The sequence below is a fragment of the Otolemur garnettii genome, unplaced genomic scaffold, assembly GCF_000181295.1.
Source record: "Otolemur garnettii isolate 467f Iridium unplaced genomic scaffold, OtoGar3 scaffold00002, whole genome shotgun sequence".
Taxonomy (NCBI): domain Eukaryota; kingdom Metazoa; phylum Chordata; class Mammalia; order Primates; family Galagidae; genus Otolemur; species Otolemur garnettii.
Genome location: NW_003852397.1, coordinates 54,671,594 through 54,680,999, shown reverse-complemented (window position 1 = coordinate 54,680,999; position 9,406 = coordinate 54,671,594). Strand labels below are relative to the sequence as shown.

The 9,406-nt window shown below is 45.3% G+C and overlaps 1 protein-coding gene and 1 non-coding gene across 3 annotated transcripts in view; one reads left to right on the top strand and one right to left on the bottom strand.

The window, feature by feature from the left end:
• The window catches only part of CTDSPL (CTD small phosphatase like), a 125,697-nt gene that overhangs the window by 5,096 nt on the left and 111,195 nt on the right, over positions 1 to 9,406 (bottom strand). For both annotated transcript variants that reach the window (XM_003781796.1, XM_003781795.1), the window contains 2 exons: positions 6,113 to 6,205; positions 2,493 to 2,678 (listed from right to left, as the gene is read on the bottom strand). In XM_003781796.1, the coding sequence (XP_003781844.1) occupies positions 2,493 to 2,678; positions 6,113 to 6,205 (279 nt within the window). The remainder of the gene's footprint in view (positions 1 to 2,492; positions 2,679 to 6,112; positions 6,206 to 9,406) is intronic.
• On the top strand, positions 7,126 to 7,232 carry LOC111725877. Its single transcript, XR_002773822.1, has one exon. It is a non-coding gene; the product is annotated as a U6 spliceosomal RNA (small nuclear RNA).

The following is a 9,406-nucleotide window of genomic DNA, read 5'->3' as shown; positions in this document are numbered from 1 at the left end:
GTGGCTGGCGCCTTAGCTAGTTGAGCTATAGGCGCCAAGCCAGGACTGTACATTTCTACAAAGAACTTTAAACTGCATTCAGTTGTGTTACTATTAGTGACAATATTAGCACATTTATTTTGAAATTATTAAACATATACCATAGAATAAATCGAATATTTCTTTATGTTAATATCTTTAGGAATCAGTTTTAGTATAGGGAAAGAGATATAAACATGAAAACAAAGAAGTCAATAAAAACTGTTACCTAAATGTTGAAATGGGCACACTGACATGAAATGATGATTTACTTTAATTTCTAAAAACACATAATTTTTAGCTCTGACCTGTAGTATGGACTAGAAGTAAGGGACATCTCAGTAGCAATGAAAGTCCATCCAAATTGTGGTCCCTAAATACCAATTCTACTAATAGAAACCAGGTTCTATAGAAAAATACGTGAGGCAAGAAACAGTTAAGATGACCCAGAATATCTTATTGACCAGAAAGCAAGGAAGCTACGTGTTAAGTATAACTAATCTGAAAATCTGAATTCTGAACTACTCCAAATACTCTAAAACTTTTTGAGTGTCAACATGACATCACAGTGGAAAACTCTGAGTGGCTGCAGTCAAAATGCAGGTGCACAACACATAGTGTATTCAGCATCTTCCAAATTATTAAAAATATTGTACAGAATTACCTTCAGGCTATATGTATAAGCTGTACATAAAACATACTTGTGTCCTACCCTCAAGACATCCCACTGTTTATGCAAATATTCCAAAATCCTAAAAAATCCAAAATCTAAAATATTTTTGGTCTTAAGCATTTCAGGTAAGAAATACTCAACCTTTATCAAAGACTATCATTATTTAAAGGAATCTCCACTGGAGATTCTCCACTTTCATCTCCACTGGGGATGAAAATTTGAGCGTCCAAAAGGATAATAAATGGATTGGACTTAAACTAAAAAATTCATGAGTCTTACAAAACAAACAAACAAACTATATATATATATATAAATATAAAATTTTAATCTAATCAAACAGTAGAACTCTAATTACTTGTTTAAAGCCCATAGGGTGGCTAGAGAAACATTAAACACCACCTCAAGGGAAACAAGACATCTAGAATGTACGACCTTTCTATAAGACAAATAACTAGGGTTGCTTCAACAAATAAATGGCATAAAAGGGAAAAGGGGAAGAAAAATGTTAAGATTACAAAAGAGTTAAAAGCCATTTTAACTAAAGAAATACATGGACCTTGTTTGGATCTGGATTCAAACAATCCAAATGTAAGAAAAGATTTTGAGGGTGGTGCCTGTGACTCAAAGCAGTAGGGTGCCGGCCCCATACACCGGAGATGGTGGGTTTAAACCCAGCCCCGGCCAAAAACTGCAAAAAAAAAAAAAAAAAGATTTTGAGATGATGGGGACAATATGAACAAAGTCTGGATATAAAACAACATTAAGAAACTGTTAGTTTTATCAGATGTGATCATGGAATTGTTATTATATTAAAAAGTAATCCTTATCTATTAGTGACACATTACCAAATACATTGTGTTGAATTTGACTTACATTATGTTAAATTTTACTTAGTAAAATGAACATGTTTACATACAATAACATTTTGTGTCTTTATTCAAATAATGATTATGCACTCGGCAATTGAATCTAGTTTGAATTCATTTCCTTCTTGTTACGTGGAGCTACAGCGTTCTGAACTCAAGGAAAGGACTTTTGAAGGCCTTTGTTGAGTCTGAGAAGCCTGTGCTGAAAGGATTCACCCTCTCCAGTAAAGCCTGCCTGAGCTGAGGGTTCAGCAGTCACGAGCAGGCCTGCTTGTCTCTCTTCCCCTGAAAATGTCAGGCAGGAGGAGGTCACCGCCCTCCTGCCCTGAGAGCTACCCTGTGCCTGGTGAGTAGGCACTGTTAGCTGCTGCGCTCCAGGGAGTTTTATGTAGGAAATGTTCCCAGTGTGTGCTTTTTAGACATCATTATGAGGTGGCAAAGCTTGACAGCCTTATCTGAAGATCTTATTAGTGTTTTATTCATTCTTGTTTAAGAAATGCTTTGGTTGAAGAAGTCACCCAGGCCTCCTGAGTCTACAGGATGCATGAAGTCCAGGGCAGCAGCCAGCTGGGAGGTTAATGACCAGCAGAGCCCTTTCAGTAACAATGCTAAAAATGCTAATAAGATGATACAGGCTTATTGAGCACATGAGGCTCAAGCACTTTTCTAAGTGCTTTTCACGTATTGCCACACTGAATCTTCCAACAATCCTATGAGATCAGCATTCCTATAATTCTCATTTGACAGATGATGCAAGTGAGGCTCATGGAGATGAAATAACATGATTAATGACACAGAACTGCTAAGTGGTGGAGTTGGGATTTGACCAAGGAAATGGCCCTGATACCTTCTTCTGAAGGTGCTGAAAGTGGGCCTTCCTAGCTAGACAATGCTCAGATGGAGTCCCACATTTTTCTTTCTTTGGGGTTACTTACTGCATTCTCAGGATGGAAGATGTATGAGGCAGGAGAATTGTCAACGATGATTACTTTGCTCAGCTCCCGTCCAAGGCGACTCAGGTCCTTCACATAGTTCCCACGATGAAAAACACAAGACTCTCTGAAGAGCCGGGCCCGGAACACACCCCAGCGGTCAAGCAGGTCAGCCACAGGGTCTGCATACTGGAAAGGAGGTGCCACTATGAAGGCGGGATGCGGGAAAGAGCCCAGAAACCCTGACCTACTGTACTGCAGCAAGATCCAGATTACTTTTCTAAAAAGGAGATTTAATAATTGGATGTGTTGTAGGATCCCAGTTATTTTCCTCGCTGTTGTGTATGACACTCTCTCACATCCAATCCATCAGAAGTTCTTGTAAGTTTTATCTCCCCAAATACCCCAAATCCACCCACATCTCTCTATTTATATTGCCAGCGTTCTAAGTCCAGGCCTCTAATCTCTAGTCTGGGCTGGATGCATAAACCTCCTATTGAGGCTCTTTCTTCCCTTTAAGCCTCCTTTTCAGCCCATTCACCTCAAAGCTGTCAGAGTGCACTGGAAAACACATGTCTAATCACATCACTTCCCTGCTGTCTACCTGTGGCCCTTGGAGTAAGGCCTGCATTCCTCACTGCCATCTTGAACCCTGTGAGTCATGTTGGCGGCTTGGAACACGGTCAGATAGAACATTCTCTCCCCAGCATTCTGCATGAGCATCTTCCAGGTCTTGGCTTCTATTCTCACCTATCTGGAGTTTACCACCTCATGGTAATGCCCTTCCCAGAGCACACTACCACGTGGATGCTTTAATTCCTCAGCCAAGGCCAGGCTTTGTCTATCCTGTTCACCACTATACCTCCAGCACTATACAGGGTGCTTACCTCATAGCAGGGGCTCAGTAAATATCAATTTCATCACTGAATGAATTAGCCAGCTCAAATTTGTCCAGTGTGGCATGAGGCCACACTGCCCTCTTGAGGTCTTCTGGTTAGTCAGAAGAGAATAGCCCCAGCTGCCACAGCAAGGTGTCCTGCCATCTACTTAGTGTATGGGAAAGGAGCCCAGGAGCTGTATGGGAGTTTGGGTCCAGCTCACAGCTGGGGTTCATCCTGCTTGGCACTCTCTCATGGCCTGGTGAATTTCCCTCAAAGTAGGCTAAACTGAATAAAAAAATAGAAGTGTTCTTGAGAAAAAATGGTTACAAATGAAGATACCTAAAAGAGGGGGCTATACTATGAAGCAGGGCCAGGAGGTAGCAGTGGCATTTCCAAGCCAGATATATGGCTAAGCCTCTTGCACCCTGCCAAAGTGAAGGGCATAGCAGACATCGCGGGGCCTAATGACTCTGACAGAGAGCCACCTGGGGCCAGCAGTAAAATGTGCAGCAGCTCTAAGGGCAGAGCAAGTGCTGGTGCAGCTGCAGGATGCAGGCTACAAGGCTACGAGCTGCAGCCGTGATTCTAGCACAAGTTCCTGTCTCCAAGGACCTCCTGAAGGAGGCAGCCCCCAGGAGCACCTGTGTTCATACTGTATGTCAAAGTGGGGGTGACAGCTTAAGGTACTAAAGTTTTCTGCTGGTGAGGCTACCCAAGGGCCATGTGGGTAGATTGCAGGGGGCTGACTATAGATGGAAAAGATAATTTAGTTCCTTATAATCATTAACACTGGTGGTATCACACATCTCTGCAGCCTCTAGGCCTCAGGGATGAACATGAAGAATGTAAGCTTCATGAGGGGAGGGACTTAGTCTCTTCTGTTTTGTTCTGTATCCCCAGTAGCTAGTACTGAGCCTGGTACATATTTGCTAGGTGAATGAAGGAATTATGACAAGGGAGCAAATACGGAAAAGTTCTGACAGTCATCTGAGGTTCCTACAGGCCCCTCAGTGGTGGGCAAGGTCCACTGCACTAGTGACACTGCCTGGGAGTAGTACCAGAACCAAGGACTGGGGGAGTGATCACCCTTCGGCAGAACTTGTATATCAGGGAGGAAAGAGGGCAAAAAGCTGCACTTATGAGCTGATTTAGCTCAGCTAGGAAGGAGTAGCAGCATGAGAAGGGTTTAAGAGACAGATGGAGGGACAGATGGAAACAGTCCGGGAAGAGAAACTGAACAAGGATGTTTAAGCAAATGCTGGGGACAATGCCAAGGAAAAGTGTTTTCAATTTTGTCAAAGAAAAAAACAATTCTTAGTCCATTGTCACTGGTGCAATCTTCCTCTTTGTTATTTCCTTGGTTATTACTTCAGGTTCCTCAGCATCCCAGATCATTGTGAGAAGAGCCATCAAAGCTACAGATATAATTAATATCGGTACCACCTCCCTGAAAAATTACCCACTGGGAAAGAGTATGTTTTTCCTGAGGGCTTGTTATCTTTTTGGCATGCAAGAATAAGGCCCAGGATTTGTATTCCTTCTCCACTTTATGCTGTCAGGCCTGGTGAGGAGCCTGGCAGAATTGTGTGCAAGTGGGGATTCCTCTTAGCATGGTCATTATGGAGAGAGGGTCCTAACCAGAATGCTCAGGCCAACAAAGCAGTGGGAACATGCAAAGGAAGAAAAGGGGGTGTGGGTACCAGAGTACCATCCAAAGGCAGTGTCACCAACAGAGGGACGGCACTGACCCCATCAGATTCAGGGTTTGGGAGATGATCAGGGCAAGGATCTCCTGAGAGGAGCAAGGGCCTGCCCTGCCTGCCCTATACACAGCACATGTACCCCACCACACCTGCGAAGGGGGACACGAAACCATACTGGAGCCTAAGAACCTGCTAGTTTCCTTAAACAGTGGAGAGGACAAAGAAACCACTCTATGTGGTTAGAGCTAGTACAGACACTGGGTCAGAAATTCATACTAAGCTTTATGACTAAAACATGTTTGAATGATTTTATCACCATTAAGAATGATGATAATGACTGCCACCATTAATAATTATGATAGTAATGACTATCAGGAATATTTAGCATGTGATTGGGCCCATCACAGTATGCAGAACCCAGTAAGTGCTCTGTGCACACTTGCCAATTATGCGCCAAGTACTGCACATCTGTTATTCCATTTGATCCACCCCAGAAAGTAGAAGGAATTAGCCCCAATTTATAGGAGAAAAAACTGAGGTAACAGAAGTGAAGTAATTTGCCTGAGATTACATAGCACATCAGGACAGTTAGAAATTTCATTCAGCTCATGTGTACGGATGAATCTTGGACACTCATTTCTTACTTGTCTCTCCACCAAACCTGTGTAAGCTAAACCCAAGGACACAGGGACCTTTAGCATCTGGTTGCTAGTCAACACATGAAAGGTGCGCCATCCTTTCTCAGGTACGTTGGGCTGGTTTGTGATTTCCTGGTCTGTGGACAACCAGTTTCAGATGGCTGCATATGTAGCAACTTCATAGAGCATTTGTTTTAAGTGCTCCCTGTCACCATAGTAACCCAGAAGCCTTCCAGGCTGGCATCGTGCACATAGCCTGCATCCATCCCATCTGGGGTGGGAACCTGTCACCATAGAAATAGCTTCCCCTACCAAAACAAAGGACTGAATGACAGATTGGGGTGAAGTGAAGGGGCTAGGAATACCAGGCTGGGAGTTTGGGGCTGGAAAGCAGGACTCACCTTTGCCAAGCTGGCAGTAAAGAGCACACACTCAAAGAGCTGCCCCATCCTCTGGAGGAACTCATCCACATGTGGCCGCTTTAGCACATATACCTGCAAAGGCAGGAAACAGCAGGCTGGTCAGTTATGGCAGTTGCTAGGAACGGCCCAGGGCCCAAATGCCCACTGTGGGAAGAAAGGCTACAAAGGCTCCTATATGCGGGGCTATTTACTCAGATGGCACATTCCTCAGATTAGGTTCCAGGTCTGAGTTCAGTGCAAATGTCCCTCCCAAGGGGGAAGGGAAGCTGACCATGGGTCTTGAGAATTTTCAGAACCAGGGAGTAAACGGACTGTACCATGTTTGTGTGAAGTAACTCATTCATTTCACATGTGTTTCTTGGCACCTGTTGAGAGTTAGGGCCACAGTCTGGGTGTTGTCCTTTGAGAGGTCCAGGTCTGGCCTACTGCTTATCCAGGAGGTCTGGGATGCTCCAGCTGCCACTTTCTAGTCTGGATGGAACTATTGCCTTGCTAGGAAGGCCCAAGGTGGAAGTACAGGCTCAGCAAAGCTTCAGAAAGGGCCTTCCCTGTCAGCTTGCGATGCTGTCAGCTTGATACCATGAGGGTTAGTCTATTTGGGCATGGTTTAAAAACAAACACTTCAGGGGATGTGAAACCTTCCTATTGCTGGGCCCCAGAAATAAGCCCTCAGGAGGGGCCTTTAAGCAGAGTGGGGCAAAAAGCAGCATTTTCTAGAAAGGCTGGGCTCTGTGTACCCTTTTGGTTAGGCCAGGCCCGGCCATGACCGGGTAGGGCTGCAAGGAGGCCAGGCTTCAGCCCACATGCAGACTTCTGACTAGGGAGTCTGAACAAATCTGAGGAAACATGGGAGATGGGAAAGAAGGCAAAGCTGGTTAGAGAAGACAGAGGAAGTGGGAGGAGGGAGGAACTAATTCAAACTTGAATAAATTCTGTTTGAAATTAGCCACTTTACTAAAATAAATCAAACTCCTTAAAATTCAACATATTTAGTGCTCGCTTCGGCAGCACATATACTAAAATTGGAACGATACAGAGAAGATTAGCATGGCCCCTGCGCAAGGATGACACGCAAATTCGTGAAGCGTTCCATATTTTTAAAAAAAAAAAAAATTCAACATATTTACTGAGCCTCAGCTGAGCGCTCAGCCTGGTGCAGTTAGGAAGATGAATAAAACACAAGTCTTGCCCTTGAAGAGCTCACAGTCTAGAGCAGATATATATATATATAAAAAAATAAACATGGCATAATGAAAGTCACAGTAGAGGGATAAATTAAGAACAATTAACTCCCCACTCGAGGGGAGGGAATCACAGAAGGTAACATATGACCTGGACCTGGAAAGATAAATAGAGGTTCACTAGGCAGATAAGGATGAGAAGGGAGCTTGCAGGCAGAGGAAACAGCGTGAGCGTGAGACGTGGCGGCCTGAAAATGCTGGAAGTGCTGGACAGTGTCCCGAACCTGTGTGTGCAGCCTGAAGTGGCAGGGGTAGAAGTGGGGAGGTGGGGCTAGGAGATGAAGCAGTTGAAGAGAAAGTGTGAGAGGCAGATTGAGGCAGCCCACTATGGCCCTGCAGGGCAGATGGAGCAGGTTGGATAGATTGCAGGAGGAGTAGCAGAGGGGAGATGAGGGGTCTGCACCACACAGAGGACAGGCTGCTGGCAGACGACCTACACAGAATCAGGTCGTTTTTGAGGTACCAGAAGCAGGTGCTCAGGAGGACCAGCACTAAATGGGGAAAGTCAAGACTGACTAAAAGAGCATGGGTCTGTGTCTGGGCTGAGGAAGGGATGCCCATGCAGCTCTGAGGAGCTGGGAGGCTGGGGTGGGGGCACAGAGCAGCAGCTTCAGGCCCCACTTTGCCCATGGGTCTCCCTGGTACCAGCAAATGGGTGCAGCCTGTGGTCCTCAGTCTCCCTGGGAGTAGTGCTTCAAAAGCAAGCATTATTATGTGCAAAGGGCAAGAGACTGATTTGGGAACTCTGGCGTTGGTGCCTCTGGCAGAGAGGAGGGTCCTGCGCCTGGATGCCGGCGTCCAGGCCCGCGTCCCCGTGCAAGTAACCAAGAATAGGCCCATTGGGACCTGCACAGCCTATCCTGGATTACTTGAATGAGGCCACGGCCTTCGCCAGGGCCTTGGTCCTCCTGCTCTTGGTGCCCGTGGCTTCATTCCCTCAGGAGAAAATTTCTGACCCCAACCCAGGAACCCAAGGGTATCATGACACAGTCAAGGAGGCTGGGAGAACTTAGGGTGGCTCTTGCAAGAATGGGCCAGCAGCAGCTAGCCAGTCATGATCACAGTCACATGGTATGAAGGGTTATTTTCTCTCCTAATTCTTGCCATGCCACTGGGCAGCCTCTCCTCTGTCTCATGGTGAGCGTTTTGTAACACAAGCCAAGCTAATAAATGTGGAAGCCTTAACTGCTTCTCAGATGCAGAGTTAATGCTTTTGCAAATGTTAAATGCCCAAGTGCCTACTGTTTTGGTTCCATGATGGCTTTTAAAAGCATGAAGTGTGGAGACATTAGGGATAAAGCTTCCTTTTCCAGAAACTGCTTCCTAGAAGGACCTGCTGGAGAACAGATAAGAAAGCAGGACAGGGGAGAGAAAGGACTTGAGTGTCAGAAAAAGAGGCCTGGGCCAGGAGACGGGGGACAGAAATTCTCATTTTTGTTCATCCATTATATGGCCTTAAACCAGCGGTTCTCAACCTGTGGGTCGCAACCCACAGGAACTGTATTAAAGGGCCACGGCACTAGGAAGGTTGAGAACCACTGCCTTAAACCAACCCTTTCCCTACATAAGCCTCAATTTCCCCCTTTAGATCATGAGTTGGCCAGACTCCTTGATTTGCAAAGCTTCACTAGCTCTGATACCCTCTACTCAAGAAGCAAAGAGACTACCAACATTGCTAAGGAAAGACAGCCTGCTGCGGCTCAAGTACCAAGAAAGACTCTCCTTTCTGGGGGTATCAGGCCTGATACTCTTCCTTTAAGACCTTGGAGTTGACAAGGAAGATGGTTAGATCACTCCTGTGAAAAACCAGACAAAAGTTCCCCTCCTTCAACCTCCAAGGCTAGTTTCCCTACAATGTTTCCAGTATGTTCATAAATGAAGCTATTTCTGGAAGAGCTTTATGCAGATAAGGAAAAAAATCAGAAAGAGCGAAGACGCCAACTGACTACAGCATCTTTATTCATAGCAGCCTGCTGATCCAGCCCTTCCCCCCTTTTCTTTTGGGTTGAATATTTGCTAAAGATGCACTGGC